Source organism: Emericellopsis atlantica, assembly GCF_019669845.1.
Source record: "Emericellopsis atlantica unplaced genomic scaffold F5Z01scaffold_18, whole genome shotgun sequence".
NCBI lineage: Eukaryota > Fungi > Ascomycota > Sordariomycetes > Hypocreales > Bionectriaceae > Emericellopsis > Emericellopsis atlantica.
This window is the reverse complement of record NW_025764720.1, coordinates 546,731-569,943: the sequence shown is the minus strand read 5'-3', so window position 1 is coordinate 569,943 and position 23,213 is coordinate 546,731. Positions and strand designations below refer to the sequence as shown.

The following is a 23,213-nucleotide window of genomic DNA, read 5'->3' as shown; positions in this document are numbered from 1 at the left end:
CACTGGCACTGGTGGTGGTACAGGCACTGGCGGTACTGGCACTGGTGGTGGTACTGGCACTGGTGGTGGTACTGGCACTGGTGGCACTGGTACTGGCACTGGTGGCACTGGTACTGGCACTGGTGGCACTGGTACTGGCACTGGTGGCACTGGTACTGGCACTGGTGGCGGTACTGGCACCGGTGGCACTGGTACTGGCACTGGTGGCACTGGTACTGGCACTGGTGGCACTGGTACTGGCACTGGTGACACTGGTACTGGTACTGGTGGCGGTACTGGCACTGGTACTGGCACTGGTGGCGGTACTGGCACTGGTACTGGCACTGGCACTGGATGCGGCACCGGCCCGGCCTGCAGCTCTACCCAAGTTTGCGAAGGCGGCACCTGCAAGTCGAGGAGTTGCACGCAGGCCAGTCAGTGCGCCGCCAAGATCAACGCCTGCGTTCCGGCCTTGGTCAACCTCTGCACGTGTGTCGCGGGCCTCTGCACCGGATCAGTCCTGTCTGGCCTCATCAGCTTGTAAGGCAGCGAGTCAAGCTGCATGCCTTCTGTGCGGCGATTTCGGAGCCAGGTGTATTTGACATTTGTGGTTGAAATGGGTTCCGAGGCTTGGGCCTCGTTATTCTGTCTGTTTTGGTTCTGATGCGGCGTTGGGGCTTCTGGCAAGGTCGAGTTAGTTGGAGCTGAGGCTGTGAGAACCGTCGATTTCGAGGGTTTCTTGCACCAGGGTGCACTGGGTTCAGCTGTATAATTAATGAAGGATTGTTGTCCAACACTGGTATCCTACCGTTTGCGCACTTGTGACGGTCATTGTCAAGTGTTTTCGAGAAGTTGTGGTCCGCATGTTCGGCAGAGGACAACAAACATTGTGAACGAGCTTGACGTCGCGGTACGCGTAGTGAGAAGGAGGACCCTTGGAGCTGTGAATAGAGCGCACCGATTGAGCGAGCTGCAATGGAGCGCGTTGTTGAACATTGCGACGGGAGCAGATGTGAATGTCGACGCCAGTGGTGATGATAGAAGTTGACTGAGGAAAGGCGCGTCGTTGCGGCTGGAGCCTGGCGGAACTTGCGATTGACTGGATTTGCGGGGGAAACGTGACGCCTGCCTGCCTAGGCAGGCCCTACCCCACCAAATCGAGCTGGCTTCACATTGGTGTTGGTGAATTGCGTGTCCCACTGCTTACCATTTCCTCAAGCTCGCCGCAATGTGAGCTTCGAGCGTTACGATAGTAGATGGGACCGTCTAAGACCACAATTCTCTCCTTAGCATATCAAACCATGCATATTCATTTGGGTACTCCGCGAGGCTATAGCCAACAATTTCATGCCAGTCATCCTGCCAAGCCCCACAAGCAAACATGGCCAGCGCATATTCCCAATACTCTGGATACCAACCCGCTGTCTCCCAATCAATTAGAACAGCCATTCCACTCTCCTTTATGATGATGTTCTTTCTTTGTAGGTCACCATGGGTAAACACCGGATTATGATCGCGCAGAACGAGCGGGAGCACACGACGATAATACGCGGCCTTCGGATCCAATCCGCTGTTGTAAAGGTACTTTTGGACCAAGGCGTTGTTGAATTCCGCCTCTGAATCAAAAGGCCCGCTAATCAGTCCGTCTTCGACATCGTCTTCAGGTGCGGTCCAAAACATGGACTCCTCAAATGGTCGTCTGCCAATGCACCCGAAATATCCGGGCGTTGGGAGGTTTCGAAGAGCGTTGAAATAAACCCGTAGTTGGCTTGCTATGTTGCTCTTCTCCGAGGAGTCCAATTGGGCCCAGATGGTATCAAGATGGTGACCTGGAATATTTTCCATGACAATATAGTTGGTGTTTTGCCCCTCTGTATCTTCGGTGGAGTACAGAGCGAAGACCTCTGGTACCTGAACTGATTGCGTCTCGCGTACGAAGAGCATATTCTTACCCTCAGTTAGACTAACATTTGAGCCGTATTTTATGATGTAGCAGTTGCCGAAACGAACGACGCGTCGACCGGTTTGCTCTTGCAGGATCTCTCCGTTTTCCTCGATAATATGCGGCGACGGAAGTGGAGTTGGGAGCCGCCAGTCGGGCGCATAGTACGGTAGCTCATATGCATTCCCCATGTTCTCCTTTCGTAATTAGAGGCCGAAGAAGGTTTTTCAGTCGGTCGGGCAAAGGCTGAAGAGGCGGCAGCCTGGCGCTTCACTCTGGGTCGCCAAACTTGAGGAAGGAGGGTTTGCACTGAAGTCACTGGCAGAGGATGACTGCAATTTTGGGGGAGGTGGGGGCGGTCTCCCCGTCTAGTCCCTCGGGCGTCGGGCCCCTTCCCAACCGGTGCTATGAGCCCCAGAGTGAGTGAGTGGCGACAGCCTCACCTCACTACAACCCTCCTCACCACAATCTGATGCTCGCAAAGACCTCGCCGGTCATTGAATTCGTATCCTAGACCCAATTGCCGACAGTCACAGTGGCGCTGCTCGTGCAGACCTCACGTTAGACGCGTCGACGCGACGTGCGTCTGTTCATGTGTCATCGTCGCGACACACCCACCTCATCCTTCGCCTGCCTGCCATGTCCGCCCACCGTACGTCGCGCGCCTGCGACGGCTGTCGAATTCGCAAGGTCAAATGCGACGGGCAGCAGCCGTGCCATCAGTGCGTCCATTTTGACGTTCAATGCGTCGTCACGCCGGCCAGCAAGCGCAAGAACCCGATCCGCGGCCGGCTCGTGGCCAAGGTGCGCGGCGAGGACCACCAGCACCACCACCCGCACGAGGCGGCGTCCCAGGACGAGAGCGGCCTCTCCCCCAACTCACCATCCGACGCACGCAAGTCAGCCGCCTCGCCTGGGTCGGCATCGTTCAGCCCTCGGGCCCTGTCGCTGTTCGACTCGCTGGCCTCGTCGACAGCCTACACGCCAGCCTTTTTCACCGGACTGCTCCCCCAGTTCGAGAAGCTGGTCTACCCGGTGAACCCGATCCTCGACACCAAAGACATGGAGAGCGCCATCGCCAACATGCACGACAGCTTCGAGGACGCCGCCTTGGTCCACGCCTACGGGGCCGTCACCACCTTCCTCGCCCAGCCGGACAACAACAGGGTCTCCGGTCTCGCGAGCGCCCAGGTCAACGAGATGATGCAGCTGAGCCTCGAGGCGCACAAGCGGGCCGATCTCCGCATCGGCCCCAACGGCCATCTCATCGAGGAGTCCCTCGTTAGCATCAAGCGCATCACCACCTGCATCTACCTCGAGATCGCCATGATGGCCTTTAAGCGCTTCGACCGCAGCTTCGCCCTGCTGCGGGAGGGCATTACCATGCTGCAGACGCTCAAGGCCGACGATTCGATCCCGCAAGGCGCGCAACGGCCCAAGTTTCAGCGACTGTACTGGGAGGCCTTTATCCACGAGCGGTTCCTCACCATGCATTCTGGCTATCCTGCCATTCTCACACCACTCGTGGGTCTCCCGGACCACGACGCCAGCTTACCGCCCAGCATCCAGGTCGGCTTCAACCGGCTGATCAGTCTCTTCCGCATCATGGACCGTCGCTTCGTGGCCTATCGCATCAACGAGGAAGCCGACGACGAGAGCATACCCGCGCTGGACGTACACTGGGTCGAGAGCCGGCAGGCCGAACTCGACGCGGACGAGCACAACGCCGAGCAGGCCGAGATTATGCTCCGGATGAGTAACGGCGCCGGCCTCAGCGAGTCGCAACACGCCGATATTTACGTCACGAGGCTATGGATGCGGACCGTTGTCTGGCAGCTCGCCCTGTCGCGCGGTCTACTACGATCCGGGCCGACGACGCACGAGGCGCTCTCCCTGCACTTCCCGGCGCAGCGGCTGTCCACTCAGCTCCGGACGCTTGTGCTCCGGCTGGACAGCATGTCGAGTATCAGCACGCAGGGCAGCGGCATTGTGCAGAAGCTCTTTGAGATTACGAACACCATTGCGGACGTCCTGACCCTCCCCGTCGGGCCCGACAAGGTCGAGACTGAGTTGACAGCCCAAGTGCAAGATTTGGTCTTCCTGGTCCATTTCTTACTCGGCCTGGAGCGAATCCGCGACGATCAGAGGCACTATCTCCTACACAAGGTTCGTTTACTCAAGGAAAGACACCCGAGTGTCGAGATGCGAGGTGTTACATGAATTCTATTATTATCATCATCATCATCAGAATTGTACCCGGTCCAGATCCTCCCATATTGCTATCGACTCAAAGACAATGTCGGCGTCGCCCCCCTCGACGAAGCAGCTCAGGTTCGTGCAGTCGGACTCGTTGGCGTACACCATGGTGGACAGAGCGAACCGGTCGTTGGCAAAGATCTCGAGGACGTCGCCGTCGCGGAAGATGCGCAGATGCAGCTTCTCGGTGGACGCAACGCCGTCCTTCTCCGTCACGAAGAGCGTGAATCCACCGCTGACGTTGTTCCGAACAATATCATCCTCGCTGTTCGACGCCTCCCTCTCGACTACAATCTCTTCGTCCTGCGGCGAGAAGTAGACGCTGGTTCTGTGGTGGTAGTCCTCGTCGTGGTTGAGGTAGAACCCGACGCGCTGATGACGCTGATGCACGTTCACGATGGCCTCCAGCTCCCAGCTACCCGAAGACGGCGTGGGAAGACGGGTCCTGCCCAATACGCCTGGGATATTCCTTATGGTCTTGGGCTGTGTCCTGCGCAGCGAAGCAAGGCTCTTCAGTGGCCGGATCCCCAGCGTCTCGACACCCTCGGGGGTGATTCGCAGGGACTCAATCTCATCCAAAGGTGTCTTGAGCGTGCCAACCACATTTGGCACCTTGAGCAGAAAGACTTCTCTCGGCAGCGCAAGACAGCCGGTCCAGCCCTTGGCCTCCCTCCTCGCCAGCGTGAGCTCCTCCTCCTTGATCCAGCCCCAGACGACACGTTCGCCCGTGGTCGGGTCGAGATAGGAGTTGGCAGCATAGAAGCTACCATGGTCCAGCAAGCCGTTGTAGTCATGCTGCATCCGCGGGCCATCCGCCGTCTGCTCGAGGGATCCCGCCATCCACATGGCATACGCCTCGTGTTCCGAGGGTTGGCCCCGCTTCTGGCCGCCTTCGGTGCCCATGAGGAGGAAATCCTGCGTATCGAGCGTGACGACGTTGACGCACTCCCAGTTCACCCCAAGATCGCCTGTCCACTTGTTCGGCCTCTGCGCGCCAACGAATACCTCGCTCAGGGGTCCCAGGTATGACCACGTGGTGAGATCGTCCGGCGAAACGGCGTACACAAACGCATTGGGACCTTGGTCGACAATACCACCCGAGACCACACCATAGAGGCATCGCTCTCCACGCATCCTATCCAGCGCAGGCCACTCTGCGAAGAATGGATCTCTGAACCCAGTGACGGTCAGACCCTCTGGCTCGCCCTTGAGGATCGGATTGAGGGGACTTTTCCGCCACGTTTGCCCGCCATCGCGTGAAGTGGCTATGGCCAATCCCGCGCAGTCTCGACTATACGGTATAGACCAGTGTATGGGCAGTTGGACAATGGATGTGTAGACAACTGTCAATTGATCCTTCTCACCACGCGGGCCCGTCGGCCAAAAGCACCCCGTAAAGATGCCCTTGTCGTCATAGGGCATGTCGGGCTCAATGGCAGGGCGCTTGCCATTCTGCCGCCAGCGCAGGCCATCTGTGCTTGTAAAGTGGCCCCATGTGATATCTCCCCATTCACAAGAGTTTGGATTCCCTGCGTGGGCTGGTCAGACCTGGGCTGCGCTGGATCACGGATGATAGAGGACCTACATTGGTAGAATAGATGGTATGTCCCCGTGGCCGGGTCATAGCCAGGTGCGCAGGGATCGTTGATCCATCCTCTCGGTGCTTTGAGGTGGAAGACTGGCTCGTGGTGCCATTGTGGTAAAGGGTCGAGGGAGCCCATTCTTCCTGTCTAGATTTTAGATGATGATGAGACGTGAGAATGGAGGAAGAGGAGGCAGCTGCCATAGGAATACCAATACAAGTAGATGCACCGTGGAGTCTATTCGGGCCTTGCAACCCCGCGAGGACCATTATGCTAAATCCGCGGGCCGACACAAGATATGGGGGATGCTGCGTGTGGGCATGACATGCATGAGAATGCATGGGGGAGGAAACTGGGGCCCCCTCTCCATGTCGGGCCGGCGAGGGACGCTACGCAGTGGCGAGACCGGGCGAGATTTATCATGGCGAAGAGGAGAATGGATTGGAATGATTTTTTAAGTCGAAAACATTAGCAGCTTTTATTATAGACGGCTCTCCTTGGGCGAGGCGCAGTGCGCAAATCATTTGTTGCTTGACGACTGGACAGGCTTGTCTTACACCCAGACAGAATCTCGGACCGAGACCGAGAGACTATAGCACTTCGGGGACGCAGTTTTCCTATTCCCGAGAAGCAAAGAAAGCGTGGTGCTTATCGGGAATACGTAGCCATTGATTCGAGACCGTCCAACTAGTGTAAAGTATAAGGATAAAGCACGCTGCCATCATGTTGCTTATCCTTAGATAGACCCCATTTGCAAGATCCCATCAAGTGCCTGGCCCAGTCCCCTTTCTGATGGTCGAGCGAGAGACGCCCATATCAGCGAGGCCTATGCCGCCAAGCGCGGTCATCGTGGACCAAGGCAAAGAGGTCGAATGGTAAATTCTGTGACCCAGTGACCAACACCGCACGTCCAAAGACCGTCACCTTGGATATCGACCCTCTAGTTCTGAAGGCACTCAATTGGACATGCAAGTACTGGAAAGACTTCATGTTCACTCATTCTTCGATCATCATCTTCATCCTCACGCATCAATCACAGCTTCCCGTCAGGCGCCTCCTCCCTCTGCACATCCAACACCCACGCCTCGCTCGTCCGCACCAAGCGCCCCTTGACCAGCTTATCCACCTGCGTCTTGATACCCAGCAGCGGCTCCTCCTCCTCCTCCCCCTCCTCCTCTTGTCCTCTCCCCCGCTGCGCAAAAAGCTCCGAGAGATTGTTGCTCTTGACCACGTCCACGTCCAGCCGCGCCGTGTGTATCGCCACAGCCACCACAAACACAATCGTCAACCCCATCTGCGCAGCCAGGAACGCCAGCCACGCCCATCGCACGACGACAAACGTCTCCGTCTGGAGTACCTGCCCCACGACCTCGCCGTCCGTCTTCTCCGCGTTGCGCATGTACGTCGTCACGCTCTGCGCAATGGTCCCCGTCATCTTGCCCAGGTTGCTCCATAGCATGTCGTCCCGCTCCGCCGCGGTCATCGCAGTGTAAGCCTCGTAGTCGTCGGTCCCGCGGTCAAACAGGTTCCTCGCCATCTGCGAGCTGATCTCACTGTAGTCCCTGTCCGTGCCCCAGAGACTCGACCACGCCCCCTGAAACGCCCGTCGGAATGTGCTGTCGAGGGAGTCGTAGGCGTACTTGTTCGAGACGCGAAACTTGTCCCGGCCGTCCTTGTCGGTCAGGTTGAATGCGTTCTCCCCGGTCTTCTTGATGACTGAATCAATCTTGGTGACCGAGTCGAGCGTGTCCGTCGTCGCGCCGCCGTCGCGGGCCGTCGTGTTGTACGTGTAGACGCAGATATGCCACAGCACCTCGGCCGCGCGGTACCGGCTGCTCGTGCCCTGGTATGGCACCTTGTCGTTGGTCCAGATGAAGAAGAACTGCGAAATCGTCGCGGACAGCAGGTCGGGATTCTTCCACCCTGCCACCGAGTTCCTCTCGGGAGGCCAGATAGAATTCTTCATAGCCTCGGCCATGGCGTCAGACGCTTCCTCTTCGGTCATGTGCGACACATCGGGCATGTCAATTGAATCCAGGGGCTCGGGGGACGTCGCGTTGACGGTGTCGGGCAAACCGACAACCGAGTTCACCTTATCGTCCATGAACACTGTGCCGTTGAGAAGGGAGAGCCTGGCCGTCGTGTCGCCATTCTTCCCTTCCATCTCCTTGTGCTTTAGTTCAGACGTCACATTCTCCATGCTCACGCATAGCCCGAGAGAGTGGTACACGGGATAGTCGCAATTCCCGCTAGGGCAGGTCGGCTCAGGGACCGGCCAATGGTCATCGACATGCAGAAAGGTCGCCTGCAGAGCCGTGCGCTTGAGCACCTCGAGATCGCCGCTGCTGTCCTCGGTACCAGTTGTCGCCGGATAGACGCTGGCTCTCTTGATCGTCGCGCGGCCACTCTTGTCGCTGACGGCGAGGCGCGACTCATACGACACGGCAGACTGCGTGAGGAAGGACGTCGCGAGACCAGAAACCAGGACTAGGGCAGCCACGTGGCTCAGCGGCATGAGTCGTCCGTGCAGGCGGAACAGCAGGCGGAGGGAGCCCCAGGGCCCTCGACTGGCTTGGTCGAATATAAGGAGGTCCTTGATAGGTCTTTTGCCGGCCACGAACCAGTTCCACTTGAACTGCGAGATACCCTCCGTGACGGGCAGGATGATAATAGAGCGGCACAGCGTGGCGAGGAGGGCGACGATAGTGTTAAGGGTCAGACCCATTGGCCACTGTGGGAGTGGTTGGCCATTGTATGTGTTGAGGATGACGACGAGTGCGACGAAGAGGCCGATGCCTAGCAGGATTTCTCCAGCCTCTGGAGCCCAGGCCTTGAAATGGGAGGCCAAGGGGCGGGAGGATCGTGGCGGCTCGTCGAGGGCTTCACTCTCGTCCCGCGGCTGGGCGAGCGAGTCGACCGATAACACGCGGTGCATGCCTCGTTCTGTGGAGGCCTTGAACAATGCGGTCCCGGGGTGCGCGCTGTCCGTCGGTGGCGCTTCCCCCAGGGCGCTCATCTCGACAGTCCTGTCCGTTGCGCGATCGCGTGATCTTCTGAATGGATTCATCATGCGACTGGTGGAGCGTGCAACGGCTCCCTTCTCATGAGGTGATGTTCATAAAAAGACGTGAAGCTGCCTATGTTGTCGAAGACTCAAATCCATCAGGATGACATTTGAAACGCGATGCGCCCATGAGCAGGGATGCATGCATTGCCCAGGGGGAGGTGGAGCGCGCAACCAGTCAGCCTTACGCCTTATGTAGGAGATCAACAGCGACTCACGACCTCGGTGCTGACGAATAATTGTTTTTTAATTACGGGCGCACGCCAGATGCATCACTCGCGTTGGGCAGTTGTCCCGTATCGCAACATCATTGTTGACCCAAGAAAAGCCAACCCGTGGTGAGGGCTGGGGACAGTCCACGGAGTCTGACTCGAACAGCTGCTCGAGCGCTGTTTGATTGATCTCAATAAATTACTGAATTCTTTTTAAGAATTTTGAGCAGACATTGTCCGAATCAGTGCCAGCTTTATTGGTGCATTGACAGGCCACAACTTGCAAATGCCAACAGTCTATGACAGTATAGGGTAAGCGGCTTTATTTTGTCGAGGAGAAGCATGCAATATCCGTCTCGAGGGGAATAAATAACCTTGACTGGTGCTTGCTTAAGATAATACGCAATCAGGTTCAAGACAAGGTACAGAGTACTAAATCACCGTCGTTCAGACTGACTCCACGGTTGTGGGGTAAACCACATGCGCCTCTGATGCGCTCGAATAGAAACATCACTAACGGAAGCCAGGCACTTCAAGTTCTCGGCTCGGCAGTGAACTCTCGTTTCTTGGACCCTGCCAGCTCGAACCGAGCCATCAGTATCCTCTCATTGTTTATTACCAGCACCTATTCGCCAGTATGACCACCAAGGCCTTCCGACTCGCCAAAAGATCCCAGAATGCCTTCGGTTCTGAACAGCCCGACGCCCGAAGTTGACATGTAGGATGAAAACTGGATCTAGCGTCATCTAGGCAGAGAAATAAGACCGAATTACCAGGATGATTGCCGACTGCGGGGACCCTAGGGAGTCTGGGGTATATTTAAGCACCAGCCGCCCTCTTCACCGTAGACGCCTGTCCTCCGTACACCGTTCCATCGCTTCCCGACAAGATGCGCCTCCTCAATTGCCTTGTCGGCACGGCCGTCCTTGCCTCTTCTGCCGTCGCCGCGCCCCCTGGCAAGGTCAAGACGCCCCAATTCTTCAACGCGGCGCGTCACCCAGGCGCAGATCCCCATGTCATCTGGGACGCCGCCAGCCACCAGTACTACGTCTACTCCACCGAGGGCGCCGATCCAGGATACAACTTTGCCATCTACAGCTCCCCCGACCTGGCGACATGGCACCGCCACGAGGGCGGCGTGCTGCGTGCCTGCTACGACGACGACATGAACAGGCTGCCGGGTGGCCAGGCGTGCTGGGCGCGCGACTGGTACTGGGCGCCCGAGACGTACCACAACGAGGAGACGGGGTGGTATTTCTTCTTCTTCGCCGGGCGGATGACGGAGGACCTGACGGCGGACAACTTTCGCTACTCCGAGTTTGAGGAGCCCTCCAAGATTGGCGTCGCCGTCTCCAAGTCGCCCACAGGTCCGTTCGAGGAGATTGAGGACAAGCCCATTGACTACTGGCCGTTTGATCCCAATTACCACGACGTCAACCTGATCATGGACAAGGACCAGATGCTGCCGCCCCAGAGCCGGGAGGAGGGGCAGACGGCGCCCATGGGCACCTTTATCCCCACCATTGACGTGAACATCTTCTTTGACGAGGACGAGCGCGTGTACTTGTACGCGTCTCGCAACGCCTACCGCAACTGGAACTGGGACGACGAGCTGGGCAAATACATTGAGGAGTCCAATATCATCGTCGTCGAAATGGACCGCGCGTGGTGGGACGACCCGACGGCCTCGACCATGCCCGAGATCATCGCGTCGCAAAAGGACATCCACGCCCACGACGCACCCAGTCTTCCATGCAACATCACCTCGTACAACGGGACCGGCGAGCTCGGGGCCCCACCGCGCAAGGACGGCTGGCAGACGGTCATCTCGTACGGCGCTGATCCCCAGGCATGGGAGAACTACCACGTCAACGACTACGAGGTCTTCAACGGCACCAAGAAGGACCGTCGTTGGTCCGAGGGCAGCACGCTCCTCAAGCGCCCGGGACAACACGGCCAGTCCACCTACATCATCCTGTACAGCGCCAACAACTACGAGGCATCCAACTACAGCGTCGGCTACGCCACGGCCGAGTCACCCCTGGGCCCGTTCGTCAAGTCCACCAGCAACCCCATACTGTCACAGGACCCGGACGCCGCGATACCAATCTACTCGACCGGACACGGGAGCGTCGTCGCCTCGCCGCCCAAGGGCAAGGGTGTGCACGTTGGTGCGCAGGACGTCACTCGTCAGACACCCAAGGGCGCAGAGCTCTTCTACGTGCACCACGGACGCAACGACACGACGGTCGCTCGGTCCCTCTACACGACGCGCATGACGCTGGACGAGGAAAATGTCCGCTTCGGGTCGAATGATCTCATCACCACGCATCTCACCTCGCAAGATCAGGATCTGCCCAAGGGGACGTACCCACTGCACATGGAAGCGAGTTGCTCCCAGAAGGGGCAGGTAACTGTGCAGGTTGAGTCCAAGCCGGGCGCTGCCTTTGATCTCACAGAGGGATCCAATAGAGTGGTCGGGTTGCCCGGCGATGTCGAGGCCACGACGGTGACGGGTGAGAGTGGCAGCTTTGAGCTCGACTTTGGACAGGCTGGCGTGAAGGACGTTGCGTATCAGCGACTGAGTGTCGACGGCAGCTGGAATACGGTGATCACGCGTAAGACTGGCTGTAAGAAGTAGACAAGCGTGCTTTGATACAGGTCATGCCAATGAATAGACAAGCTGAAACCATGTTGTTGTGCGTCGCGTTGACACGCCCAATGGTCATCTCGGGTGAAATCAAATCTGATCAGCGCTCGCCTTCTGCAAGACATGGCGGCTGCGGAACTTGTCGTCTCGCTTATTAATGCCATGTTGCGGAGACGGTAGAATGGACGTTTGAAAATGAAGCGAGACCTGGTTGATCAACATATGACTCCGCAGGTTGAGAGAGCACTCCGCATAGACGAACATAATCGAAGCAGCGCGGATTCGACAGTCGGACTCGAATGTATGAGGTCACCGGGACCGGCGCGGAGGCGGAAATCAGCAAAGCGGCGGAGAAGGCGCGACCAAGACTCCCCGCCCGCTGTTGCCAATTACCAATAACAATCTTCAAGCGTCCCGTAACTCCAGAGCTAGGCAGGAGCAAAGGAGATGGCGCAAACCCCACCATCCGAACCGTTCCTCGGCGCGTGGAAGTGATGAGCTCATCGTCGACATAAAGCTCACCTCCCGCCGGTGCACTGACAGCTGCCATCTCTCACCCACCCACTCACTCACTCATGACATCTCGTCTCACTCACCTCGCCAGACATCTCCAGCCATTGAGAAGGACTCTCATCCACACATCGTCACGAACAGCAACCATGGCGCCCAAGACTCCCACCAACATCACCCTCTACACTGTGGGCACGCCCAACGGCATCAAGGCGTCCATCATGCTCGAGGAGCTCAACCTCGACTACAAGGTGCACAAGATCTCATTTGACAAGAACGAGCAGAAGGAGGACTGGTTCCTCGCCATCAACCCCAACGGCCGCATCCCCGCCATGACCGACAAGGACGCCAACGGCAACACCATCCGCATCTTCGAGTCCGGCGCCATCCTCGAGTACCTCGCCGCCACCTACGACAAGGAACACAAGGTCAGCTACCCCTACGCCAGCAACGAGCACTGGGAGGTCACCAGCTGGCTCATGTGGCAGATGGGCGGCCTCGGCCCCATGCAGGGCCAGGCCAACCACTTCAACCGCTACGCCCCCGAGAAGATCCCCTACGGCATCAACCGCTACGTCAACGAGACACGCCGCCTCTACCGCACCATGGACACCCACCTCGCCAAGGCCCCGCACGGCTACCTCGTCGGCGACAGGGTCACCGTCGCCGACATTTCCTGCTGGGGCTGGGTCGCCCACGGCTTCTGGGCCGGCGTCGAGATTGACGATTTCCCCGCCCTCAAGAAGTGGCTCTACAAGCTGCTCGAGCGCCCTGGCTTCGAGGCCGGACGCCACGTCCCCACGCCCCACACTGCGTTTGAGCAGATGAAGAAGAGCCCCGAGGAGCTGGAGGAGGACGCCAAGGCTGGTCAGAAGTGGGTGCAGGCTGGCATGAAGCAGGACGCGAAGCAGTGAGTGCGAGGGCTGGGAGTGATTATATAAGTAGTATGAGCAGGGGGCTCAAGTCCGTCCCTGCATGGCAGTCAGCACTAGAGTCGGCGCGGACCGGTCCAATGAATGAATAGGAATGTATCAAGCACATTAAATTATTGAAGTCCCTATTTCTCACGCCTTTGCCTTCGCCTTCGCCACGGCCAGCTTCCCCCGGACAGGCACATTCTCCTCCCGTCCCAGGTTGGGAAAGTCCTCCAGCTCGACACCACTCCTAAACACGAGACAGTGCGAACTACCGCCAAAGTGGAACATGCCCAGCTCATCGCCCTTCTTAATATGCTGGCCCTCCTTGACCGTAATGTCACACGTGCTCACCTCGTCCATGCCGATAAAGACACCCGCCATGAGCCCAATGTCCTTGTTGTCCGCCTCGATGAAGATGACAGCCCGCGTCGCCATGCTGGACAGATACCCCTGCGCGAGGCCGATGCCGCGCTTGTCAATCTTGTCGTTGCCCGGTGCGCCGACACCCTCAAACAGCGGCTCGGAGAAGTATGTACCCTCCTGCACAAAGGCCCGCTTGATGGTGCCCGAGACGGGCGCGTGCCAGCGGTGGTAGCTCAGTGCATTCAGAAAGGCCTGGTACACCGTGGCGTCGGCAAATTGTTCCGTCAGCGGGTCGTGCGCCAGCATGTCCAGCAGGGAGTACGGCTGGCCCTTGGCGTAGAAGCGGTCCCGCAGCTGCGCCTTGTAGGAGATGTTGAAGACCTTGCTCTCGCACGCGTTGGCCACCACTGAATCGTCCTCGGGCGAGGCCACGGGGCGCGCGTCCGGCTGCAGCTGGCGCGTGAAGAAGTCGTCCCAGCTCTTGAAGCCGTAGTGCTTGGCCGTGGGGTCGCACTGGTACATGTCCTCGAACTTGTGCGACGTGCCGAGCGGCTTGTTGGCCACCTCCATGAGATCGCTGAGTCCGGTCTGGCCAAACCACCCACCGGGGCCGGCCTTGAGGACCTCGGCCGAGGCGGGCGTCTGCAGGAACTTGCCCCATTCGTTGAGCACCCGCCTCAGCGCCTTGTTGACGTCCGGGTCCAGGAATGCGGCGTAGCCGCTGGGCGTGCCCATGGGGTAGTCGAACAGGGCGCACATGGGCACTCCCACAACGCCGACGGCCTCCTCTGCATCTGTCCACTCGGGCGCCTTGCCCACGATGCGGTTGAGGACCTGTAGCAGGGTCTCGTAGTCACGGATGGCCGGCGCGCTGCCGGTCACGTCCATCTGGTAGATTTGCTGCTTGGGGATCTCCTCGAACATCTGCCGAAAGTACATGTACACCCGCGTGTTGTTCTCGATGAGCTCCTTGAAGGCTTCGAGGGCGGGCGTCAGCGGCTCCTTGGGGTGCGTCTTGACGTGCTCGGTCTGGCGTCGGACGTATTCATGGTGGATGCGGTGGTCTGCGGGCAGCCAACCACCAGGCCTTATTGCGAGTTAGTCGAGCTTCACACTATACCAGAGACTGATTTGACTTGCTTTCTGCGAAGGTAGTGAGCAGGGATGTCGTGGTGGTCGCCGTGCTGGTGTACCATCTTGGCGGCGGATGTATCTGGTCGTGGCGGGACTGATGCGATTGAACGTGCTGCTTGTGCGCTGGCTCGTTCCTAATCAGTACTTCTTGCGCAATTGCTCTCGACACGCGTCGCCGTGAACTTCCACGCGCCTGGCGGCCTCATATATCCTCATATGTCCTCCCATCTCCAATGATGTCAGACAGACGCGATCGGACCCTCCCGAGGCGGCCGGTTCACGGCAACGCCAGCAGATCTGCCGTGCCATCCGGGTCCATTGACGCAAGATCAGGTTTACCGTTCTGCGAATGGAATCACCTCTCCGCCAAGCACCGTTCTTACGGCCAAGCTTGCTAGTTAGCGAACGCTGCCGCGTACGGGCCGCCAACATCGAGATTCGACCTCGAGATCCCTCAACCCGCAGGAGGAAAAGCTCCCTCCAAATGTCGACCAATTCGTCACACGCGTCGTCACCCACAGTGGAGAAAGCTTTGGATTCATCTACCTTTGATCAATCGCTCTATGTCGCGCGCTCCGCTCCGCTCCTCTGCGTTGGCAACCCTCCGGCCAAGATGCGCTCCCCGGACTCCCAAGTCCCTTCCCTTCCCCCCCTCACATATGCAGCAGACCAGAAGGCTGGTCGTAGAAAAGACGGAAAAAAGAAAAACTCCAGCTTTCGCTCGAATGAACGGAGAATGTGCGAGCTGACAAAGTACACAACAAGAAAAGAAGCGGTCGATTAAACAGGTGTACCCGGACAACTGTCCGGCGAACGAACAAATGGAAAGCGTCGGTCGCTAGTGTCGGTGTGATGTGTGGTGGTATAAAGAGGAACAGAAAACGCATCACAAGGAAAAGCGAAAGAAGAAGGAGTCGTAACGTCGTAAATCGGCTTTTGCGCAAGCCTCCCAATGTCTCTTTTTCTTCCTGGGGCTGTCCCGTCACATCACGACGCAGCACCCGCATCCGCCTCGCTTGGGCTCGTCCTTGGTCTCGGGCGGACGCTGCGCGGCTGGGCTTGACACCTCAATCTGCGGCTGGAACATTTGCGGGTTCGCGTTGGGTCGTGGCGAGGGCATCGGCGAGGTGGGCGGTTTGTCGGAGATCTTGGGCATGGTCGAGTAGGAGCCCTGCCGTATGCTGGGGGACTTGTCGGCTGCTGGTCGAAGCGGCCATTCCCCGTTGGGCGCAGGCTCCGCGTCGGCCGAATCAGTCTGCGGTGCTTGGCCTGCTGCTGCCTCGGGCGGCTGTAGGAGGGCCGTGTCGTTGAGAGGCCGGAATTCCTTGTCATAGACGCTCCCGTATGTGCCATCCTTTTCCCACTTCTCCTGCTGCAACCGTCGCGCGACGGTGGGCAGCAGCTGCTGGTCAGGCGGCAGTCGAGGGTCGGGCTTGTACGCGTTGACCATCCATGGCGGATCACCTTCGGGCTGTTTGTTGGGTGGTGAGTCGCCCGACCTCGTCGGCGGGCGCGTGGTGCTGCCAGAGCCATTCCGCGTCTTGGGCCGCTGGCCAGCCTTGGCTCCGCTCGACATCTTGCGACCGGCCCCCGACGTAGGCGCCTTTTTGGGCGAGATGTCCGTGTTGGACCGTTTGGCGGCAGGGAGCGTCGGGTTCCGCAGGCTCGCCGACGCGCTCCTAGATCGTGCGGTGGTCTCGGGACTCTCGCTCATCAGCGTCCCCCTTTCCAGATGGTCGAGCGATATGGGCGCAGGGCTGGTTTTGGCCACGGGTATCCGCGACGCCCCCCGCAGCCCATTGCTAATAAAGTAGGCACTGGCTTCCTCCTCGGCAATCTCCTCGGGGGTCCTCAGGTCCCAGCTGGGGGCTTGGTAGTCGGAAGCCCTCTGCTCGACGGACGCCGAGTTCTTACGCGACCGCGTTTCGGAAGCGTCTGTGCCGCGCCGCATCGCGCTACGACTACGGTCTCTGGCCTGCTTGCTGGGAGCTCGTGAGCGTGGAACGTATAGACCAGCTGCTTGCAGCTCCTGGCTCTCAATCTTGGCCAACTTGTCGCGATGGATCCACTGGTCGTCCTTGGGTTCGAGTGCGGGTAAAAGGGCGGACTCGTCCTTGGGGGCTTCTTCGTGGTGGGCATCGTCGCTGGCGGACTTCATGCGCTGCGTGGCGAGTTGGGCGTCATTATAGTCTGCCTCGGCAGGCAGCTTGAAGTCGTAATTCTGCTCTGTGTCAGTCACGTTCCGGCCCAGGTCAGACTGTCTTACCTCGTCCTCTTGACGCGCCGGCGGGGTCCATGTGGTCGTCTGGGCAGCGGTGGCCGCCATTGTGAGACAAAGGAGCGGTAATGGTACGTAGAGAGTGTCGTGCCCACGCCAGTTCCCAGTAGTCGTCCTCACGACAACATGCCGTGGAGGAAGAAGGGAAAGGGGTCAGGCTGGGTCAAGCGAGGTCAGACGCGTGTTTGTTCGTGCTTGCAGTGATCGAGCGAGCGGGAGAGCGAGCGTGATGTTTGTGTCGGCGAGGTATGTCTATGGGTGTCGGGCGGCGTGGGCAGGCAGATTGATGAGGGAATGGCCGTAGTGATGGAATGATGCTTGGGGAAAGGCTGTGATGGTGATTTTGGGGGAGCGAGAGGCGGCTGGTGGGTTTTGCCGGTGCAGGCCAGGCCAGGCACTGGAAGGCAGGCAGGCAGGCAGTGGGTTTAGTTGGACCAACATAAGTGCCGGGGGGACGACGACAAACAGGGGCACAAACTGCATTGATTATTTATTCCTTGGCTCGAGCCGTCACTCGCTTGTCGAGCGCTGGCAGATTTATGCTGCTTGTTTCAGCGATTGTGTAGAATTAATTACATGTCTGCTGTTGCCGGGAATTGATGGCCTCTTCACAGATTGTCTCAAAGTCCCTCGAAGCTGTGGGCCGCCGTCCTGTGCAGCTGTGCTCAAGCACTCGATGTGACAACAGTCTCTCCGCAGACGACATGGGCCCAATGACGGTCCAGATGGCGTCTTGGAAAACAGGAGTCGAACGCTTGAGTGGTCGACGTGCGGCGGGGGAATCTGTTTCATGCAGCCGATCTGCAAGCACTTTGCACCACCTCTCTGGTTCCGTGGTTCTCACAGTTGAGCCTGTCGTGCCGCGGGACTTGTTGACTGTCGAGAAACTGAACGTTCGAAGGGCCTTGAGCGAAATAAATTTGAAAGATTCGAGGCCTCAGTGGCTCCTCGACGCCAATTTCTGGCACTTTGCGCCAGTGCCGTTACGGAATTGCCCCCGGTCCCAGCCGAGATTGCTGTCATCCAGGGCCCCGGTTCACTTTCCCTGCTAACAGCCCATGCAGGGCTGTTGCACCGAAACGCGTTACCACGAATTGTCTCGCGTTGTCTCGTTCTGGGATGTGACAACTTGTCATCGGTCACTCCGACCTGCATGCGAGCAATGCCCGCGATCCAAACAGCAGAACATCAACAAAACGACTGGACGCTACCCAGGCCTGCCTCGAAGCACCGACAGCTACTGGAGGGCGGCTTCGGCCCGTCGGGCAGGGCTCTGTAGCTTCATCCTTCTGTTGGCCTGTTAGCTCCATGGCGCCCCGCATGCTCGACGGCACTCGAGTCAAGACTCAAGACTTCACCCAAGTCGCGAGATGCTCCCCTGGATAGTTAATCACTAGTGGGTACATACGAGCATCAGATCTTGCCCTGGCACATTGGCTTCCGCCGTCGACCTTTCCTCAACGACACTTCATGTTGATTTGGGCTGGACGAGTACCTCCTGGTCTCCAGAAACTCATCACGATTGGACACCCGACGAGGGCTTGCAATCGCAGAACACCAACGTTCTCTTCACAGATGCGATCAAAATTGCCGTTTCTTGAACATGCTATATACCACAGTGAAGTCGTACACATGTCCCCCATGACATGGACTGTTCATTTCCAGGAGACAGCGGAACGAACAAACACTGGCTACACACGGCGAGAGTTTGAGTCACCTTTTCTTCAGCAGCATGGCACAACAAGGTCCAGCACATGTCACAGCCGTAGTCGGCCAGTCAATGCCTATCTCGCTGCCGATCGACCGCCGGAGCAATCATAGATCATGGGATGTCCGTGGTTCATGTTCGATCTCTTCGTCTGGTGTCCCATGTTTGCTATCTTTTTCAACCCAAGTGTTGAGGGCCAACTCACCGCCCCTCGTGAGGCCGATCTCCTCATGCGTTTTTCCTACATTCTCCTTGCCTGTTAGTACTCGTTCTATTTCATTCCTTATCCTCCATCACTCGTCTTCGTCGCCTTCACATACCACCTTTCTCGACCGGGTTTGCTATGAACACAGAGCAAGACGCAATGGATCCCAGCATGGTCGCCAAAGGATCAACGAAGCCACAAACTCCACAGCAAGCAAAATGCTGCGGAAAATTATTCACGTCTGCCTCTGCTGTCATCGAACATTGCCTCAGTGTAGAGCATTCTCCTGTCCCCAAGGTGAAGGATGAAACGACCGCGGATAACCTCCCTCACCGTCCTCCCAGACAAGGACGTTCGGAACGACGTGCTAAGAAAAGGAGAAGACGAGCTGCCAGGAAGCAGAAGAAGAGTAAAGTGAATTTGAAGTCAAACTTTGAACATGTTACTCCCAAGATTGGAACAGAAGCTGAGATCGGGAGCAAGCAACTCAATCCATGCTCCAACAATACCATCTTGGCCGACACTCGGGGTAGCACAAATGCCCGTGCCGTATCGCCCCCAAAGCAGACTGCCAAAGGGGAAGTCAAGGTCTCCAGGATAGCTCCAGTAGGAGAGACTGCTTGGAGTGTTTGCGGAGTCTGGCTTCCGAGACTCGCCCTCGAAGCGCATATACTTGCAACGACCTGCCATACCAAGGCCCAAAAGCACGCTCATTTTGCCGCGAAGCAAATGAGGCTAGAACGCGCCAAAGTCTAGATACCCAAATTGGCTGGTGAGTCTTCGAGATCTCTTTTGTGTGAGACTTGTACTGATCCTCCTAGACTGGGAAATTCGTCGTGCACATGCGCTCAAAACTACCGACAAGCATTGATACCAAAGACACAGATGTTCCAAGTGCCGGGGTATAACTCGAACAAGGTTGATATATTCATCACTGGGATAAAGAATATGCGTATCTGGGCTTCTGGGACAGCCGTCGAAAGGAATCATTGGTGGAAGCGGGAATGCCCCCGATGATATCTTAGTCTGCATCACGCCCTTAAATCACTGCAGCCATAACTTATTACTTGCGGGGACCTCAATGGTTAAGATATCTGAAACTCAAACCAGTCGGGACAATGAATCCAAGGTGAATCCGCATTCGCATCCTGTGCTCTTGGCTTCTTGCAAAGTAACCTCGTTTGGCGATTCACTGAAGCAGAGATCTATGAAACGGTGACACAGCTTTCCCCCAGAGCTCATTACCCTGGCCATCCAGGTATTTGACCAGACTGAATGTCATGAAAAGTGCCCTTCCTGGAACTTACTCCTGGTCCTTACACTAACAACACTCACAGACAGTTTCCGGGGAGGGCTAGGCTCGTGAGTAGCCTCGCCTATCCGCAATCAGAGTATCAAACAGGTCTCTTACTTCTGTGAAGACTTTATGATCTCTAAAAGTACATGTATAGTGCACATGCTGTGAGAAGCAGAAGTACACACACTGGAAGATGGGTGATTTGCCTACCCGGTGCACGCCAGTCGCCCGTTTCCATCAAAAAGCTTGCCAACGTGACCACGACTTGGCCGATAACACTACTAACTTCCCAGAGGTTGACCAGCTGTACTCAAGATTTCGCCCTTTCTCTAAGTACTCCCAACATTTACTATACAAAAGTCTCGTTTCCATTGTCCTCGGCCTATACGCACGGTCAATCGCTTCCACGATTTCACTCACCATTCCCAAATCACCTTCCGAACTCTCAACTCATCAAGAATCGACACGGCGCACACACCAGCCGATCGAGGCACAATGCGTTCCTATCAAGCTTGAGGCGATCGGAGACCCCATTCATGGCACCGCCAATCTTTCGTCGGACGCGCTTCGTCTGCATATCCGACACGCACAACTCGACACCAAAACTACCCCCCGGCGACGTCCTGATTCACGCTGGTGATCTCACCAACCAAGGGAGCTACTCCGAGGTCAGAGAGTGTGAGGTCTTCGTATAGAATTAATAGCTGACGTGCCAGTTGTCACGAGCGGTACAGTGGCTGGAGAAGGCGCCGTACGAGGCCAAGATTGTGGTTGCAGGTACAACATTGAGCATCCTCCTAAAGAAACCCTTTCTGACATTCAACATAGGGAATCATGACATTACGCTAGACAAAGCCTTTCTCGCGGAACATGGCGCCCATTTCCACAATCAGAACCCTCAATCTCACGAGGACTGCCTCTCCTTACTCGCAGACTCCCCAACCATAACATACCTGGATCACTCCTCCACGACCGTTCGTCTGAGGACAGGAGTAAGAACAACATTCTCCATATTCGGATCACCGTACTCACCTAAGCGTGGTTTGTGGGCTTTTGGATACGATACGCAGGTTACATCCACCACAAACAACGACCTCCCGAGGCTCTGGGACGACATTCCGCTCGACACTGATATCGTGGTCACGCATACACCACCGCGAACGCACTGTGATATGGCGCCAGATAGGGGATCAACAGGCTGTGAGGCTCTCCGCCAAGCACTCTGGAGAGTCCGTCCACGTCTAGCAATCTGCGGTCACGTCCATTCCTCCCGTGGAGCGAGGCGAGTCTCATGGGATCTCACGGCCGACCAAACCCCGTACCACGAGATATGCGTTGATGATTGGCAAGACCCGAGTCCAGAGGGGAGTCACAAGTTATCTCTTATTGAATTGTCCTCCCGCACTGCCAATCCTCTGCGTAATGATGGAAGTCACTGCATCAAGACACCATCACCTCCGCTTATGACAGCGAACCCCTCCTCTACTTCCTCTCCTAGAGAGAAGCACACACACACAGAAAAGTCGTGCTTGGAGAGTGACGATCCACACTCCCTTCGTTGCGGCGTAGCCGCCCTGCACGGTCGATTGGGACGTCAAGAGACATGCATCGTCAACGCCGCCATCATGAAGACAAGCTACCCACACAGAGGGGGCAAGAAGATGAACAAGCCAATCGTCGTGGATATTGGTCTGCCTGTCTGGGAGGCATGATGATGATGGTTTCCTCCATGAACATTCATTCCATGGTGACATGGCTCATGCCGATTGGGCTGAGAAGTGTTGCTATCCGACTTGCGCCATGTTGGCTTTACATCGGCAAGACGCTGAAATGGGCCATGTGCATTGCTTTCAATGAGGAATCTCATTGACTCGATGATTCTGGTGACAATCTAATGAAATGGAAGGCATTGTTGGCGTTCAATGGTTTGATCTAGTGGGTGGGTGTCCTGAGTCTGACCTGGGAGAGGCTGGGACGTGGGCGACCGTTGGTCATTGCAGTCGATGGAGGCAGATCTTTGATGATGATCCGAATCTCTTGGCATCCTCATCATCGTCATCTTTTCTTGCATGAATACTTGTGCAGAATATGTGCCGATCGAGCTATATGGAGCAGGACACGAGACCTGCGTTGAGGTTCTAGTCTAGCTGTCCAGGACTCCAGGCCCGCTTGGGCGTCAACGCAACATTGTGAAGTGATTATCACGAGATACCGACCTACCAGCCCACAGTGGAGGATTCAGTGAGTCGAATGAGCGATTGGTTATGGATGGGTCTCTAGCGATCGCGAGTTGCCAATGTTCAGTCCCCAGAAGGAGACGTGAAGTGAGTGATGTGTGTTTGGAAATACTTCGAGTCGCGCGAGCTTACCGCGCGTCGGTGGTACTTGGCTAATAGTTTACCCTACACCCCGCCAATGTCTAAGGTACCTGACTGCCAGCCACCAGACAGATCGCTGGGGAACTAGTTTATAGTAAGACATTCAAAGTATTCCGTTGCTAAATTGACCTCCTTCCAACGGGAGATATCTTGGAGACCTAGTTACGAGGTTGGGTAGTATGACTGACTGACCTGTAGGTCTTATGATTAGAACTACAAGGCCGCTCATGGGGTAGCAGCTGTCAAACGACAGCCCAGAACAGATGACTCTGACTAGAAACGCAATCGCTGATCGTGAATTGATAGCGTGCACTTATTGTGCACTAGACTGGAACAAGTTTTCACCCTTGATCTTGAACCAGTTTCCCGATCATAGTTGAAGTAGAACCGCCGTCCCAACCTGCTTCAAGCCCGCATGAAGTCATCGGCCATCACCCACTTCAGCGACAGCCCACCACGTGCAATTCCTCCCACCCTCAGGAGGGCCCTCCGTTCCGACGCAAGCGCCTGAGGCTCTTGTGATCATTTGCCATCACATCTCCAAGTCACCTTTCCCCACGCTTCTGAGCCCAGCCCGATCACCCTCCCAGCCAAATATCAAATGTTCCTAGCGCGTCGCCCCATGGCTGGGGTGCCCTGGCCTCATTTCCCCTCAAAATGGGCAAATCCTCCCGCTCGATACATTCCCATACGCAGGTCATCCCAGCCTTACGTGAACACTAATACGTAGCATTAGA

General features: G+C 57.0%; 10 protein-coding genes across 10 annotated transcripts; 5 read left to right on the top strand and 5 right to left on the bottom strand.

Annotated features, from left to right (window-relative positions):
• Positions 1-1,186: 1,186 nt before the first annotated feature.
• On the bottom strand, positions 1,187-2,240 carry F5Z01DRAFT_659209 (kinase-like domain-containing protein). The gene has a single exon (XM_046263757.1). The coding sequence runs from the start codon at positions 2,110-2,112 to the stop codon at positions 1,246-1,248; it is 867 nt and encodes a 288-aa protein (XP_046117065.1). The 5' UTR covers positions 2,113-2,240; the 3' UTR covers positions 1,187-1,245.
• A 100-nt stretch (positions 2,241-2,340) lies between these two features.
• On the top strand, positions 2,341-4,153 carry F5Z01DRAFT_175492 (uncharacterized protein). The gene has a single exon (XM_046257944.1). It carries the CDS (start codon positions 2,561-2,563, stop codon positions 4,139-4,141), a length of 1,581 nt encoding a protein of 526 aa, XP_046117064.1. The 5' UTR covers positions 2,341-2,560; the 3' UTR covers positions 4,142-4,153.
• On the bottom strand, positions 4,154-6,345 carry F5Z01DRAFT_175491 (glycosyl hydrolase). The gene is made up of 2 exons (XM_046257943.1): positions 5,763-6,345; positions 4,154-5,706 (listed from the first exon to the last, which is right to left on the bottom strand). The coding sequence occupies exons 1-2, from the start codon at positions 5,896-5,898 to the stop codon at positions 4,166-4,168; spliced, it is 1,677 nt and encodes a 558-aa protein (XP_046117063.1). The 5' UTR covers positions 5,899-6,345; the 3' UTR covers positions 4,154-4,165.
• A 448-nt stretch (positions 6,346-6,793) lies between these two features.
• Positions 6,794-8,776, bottom strand: F5Z01DRAFT_675524 (uncharacterized protein; the record flags this gene model as incomplete). Its single annotated transcript, XM_046265156.1, has 1 exon — positions 6,794-8,776. One exon carries the CDS (start codon positions 8,774-8,776, stop codon positions 6,794-6,796), a length of 1,983 nt encoding a protein of 660 aa, XP_046117062.1.
• A 659-nt stretch (positions 8,777-9,435) lies between these two features.
• F5Z01DRAFT_175486 (glycosyl hydrolase) lies at positions 9,436-11,779 on the top strand. The gene has a single exon (XM_046257942.1). The coding sequence runs from the start codon at positions 9,926-9,928 to the stop codon at positions 11,675-11,677; it is 1,752 nt and encodes a 583-aa protein (XP_046117061.1). The 5' UTR covers positions 9,436-9,925; the 3' UTR covers positions 11,678-11,779.
• Positions 11,780-12,345: 566 nt separating this feature from the next.
• Positions 12,346-13,110, top strand: F5Z01DRAFT_682316 (glutathione S-transferase; the record flags this gene model as incomplete). The annotated part of the gene is made up of 1 exon (XM_046265753.1): positions 12,346-13,110. One exon carries the CDS (start codon positions 12,346-12,348, stop codon positions 13,108-13,110), a length of 765 nt encoding a protein of 254 aa, XP_046117060.1.
• On the bottom strand, positions 13,065-14,815 carry F5Z01DRAFT_175576 (Phophatidylserine decarboxylase-domain-containing protein). The gene is made up of 2 exons (XM_046257946.1): positions 14,617-14,815; positions 13,065-14,563 (listed from the first exon to the last, which is right to left on the bottom strand). Exons 1-2 carry the CDS (start codon positions 14,670-14,672, stop codon positions 13,261-13,263), a joined length of 1,359 nt encoding a protein of 452 aa, XP_046117059.1. The 5' UTR covers positions 14,673-14,815; the 3' UTR covers positions 13,065-13,260.
• A 777-nt stretch (positions 14,816-15,592) lies between these two features.
• Positions 15,593-16,768, bottom strand: F5Z01DRAFT_624337 (uncharacterized protein; the record flags this gene model as incomplete). Its single annotated transcript, XM_046261372.1, has 1 exon — positions 15,593-16,768. The coding sequence occupies one exon, from the start codon at positions 16,766-16,768 to the stop codon at positions 15,593-15,595; it is 1,176 nt and encodes a 391-aa protein (XP_046117058.1).
• A 2,056-nt stretch (positions 16,769-18,824) lies between these two features.
• On the top strand, positions 18,825-20,033 carry F5Z01DRAFT_175522 (uncharacterized protein). The gene is made up of 2 exons (XM_046257945.1): positions 18,825-19,573; positions 19,623-20,033. Exon 1 carries the CDS (start codon positions 18,940-18,942, stop codon positions 19,555-19,557), a length of 618 nt encoding a protein of 205 aa, XP_046117057.1. The 5' UTR covers positions 18,825-18,939; the 3' UTR covers positions 19,558-19,573; positions 19,623-20,033.
• Positions 20,034-20,381: 348 nt separating this feature from the next.
• On the top strand, positions 20,382-21,900 carry F5Z01DRAFT_175358 (Metallo-dependent phosphatase-like protein). The gene is made up of 3 exons (XM_046257941.1): positions 20,382-20,766; positions 20,815-20,875; positions 20,927-21,900. Exons 1-3 carry the CDS (start codon positions 20,635-20,637, stop codon positions 21,808-21,810), a joined length of 1,077 nt encoding a protein of 358 aa, XP_046117056.1. The 5' UTR covers positions 20,382-20,634; the 3' UTR covers positions 21,811-21,900.
• Positions 21,901-23,213: the final 1,313 nt, after the last annotated feature.

What these genes read in the sequence shown, in the direction of transcription:
- F5Z01DRAFT_659209 (XM_046263757.1), bottom strand. Translation starts at nt 2,112, where the DNA reads ATGGGGAATGCATATGAGCTACCGTACTATGCGCCCGACTGGCGGCTC.
- F5Z01DRAFT_175492 (XM_046257944.1), top strand. Translation starts at nt 2,561, where the DNA reads ATGTCCGCCCACCGTACGTCGCGCGCCTGCGACGGCTGTCGAATTCGC.
- F5Z01DRAFT_175491 (XM_046257943.1), bottom strand. Translation starts at nt 5,898, where the DNA reads ATGGGCTCCCTCGACCCTTTACCACAATGGCACCACGAGCCAGTCTTC. An exon ending in ATACCATCTATTCTACCAAT is followed by an intron (nt 5,707 to 5,762) that starts GTAGGTCCTCTA and finishes CAGCCCACGCAG; the next exon opens with GGAATCCAAACTCTTGTGAA.
- F5Z01DRAFT_175486 (XM_046257942.1), top strand. Translation starts at nt 9,926, where the DNA reads ATGCGCCTCCTCAATTGCCTTGTCGGCACGGCCGTCCTTGCCTCTTCT.
- F5Z01DRAFT_175576 (XM_046257946.1), bottom strand. Translation starts at nt 14,672, where the DNA reads ATGGTACACCAGCACGGCGACCACCACGACATCCCTGCTCACTACCTT. An exon ending in GCTCACTACCTTCGCAGAAA is followed by an intron (nt 14,564 to 14,616) that starts GCAAGTCAAATC and finishes ACTCGCAATAAG; the next exon opens with GCCTGGTGGTTGGCTGCCCG.
- F5Z01DRAFT_175522 (XM_046257945.1), top strand. Translation starts at nt 18,940, where the DNA reads ATGAACACAGAGCAAGACGCAATGGATCCCAGCATGGTCGCCAAAGGA.
- F5Z01DRAFT_175358 (XM_046257941.1), top strand. Translation starts at nt 20,635, where the DNA reads ATGGCACCGCCAATCTTTCGTCGGACGCGCTTCGTCTGCATATCCGAC. An exon ending in ACCAAGGGAGCTACTCCGAG is followed by an intron (nt 20,767 to 20,814) that starts GTCAGAGAGTGT and finishes CTGACGTGCCAG; the next exon opens with TTGTCACGAGCGGTACAGTG. An exon ending in GGCCAAGATTGTGGTTGCAG is followed by an intron (nt 20,876 to 20,926) that starts GTACAACATTGA and finishes CATTCAACATAG; the next exon opens with GGAATCATGACATTACGCTA.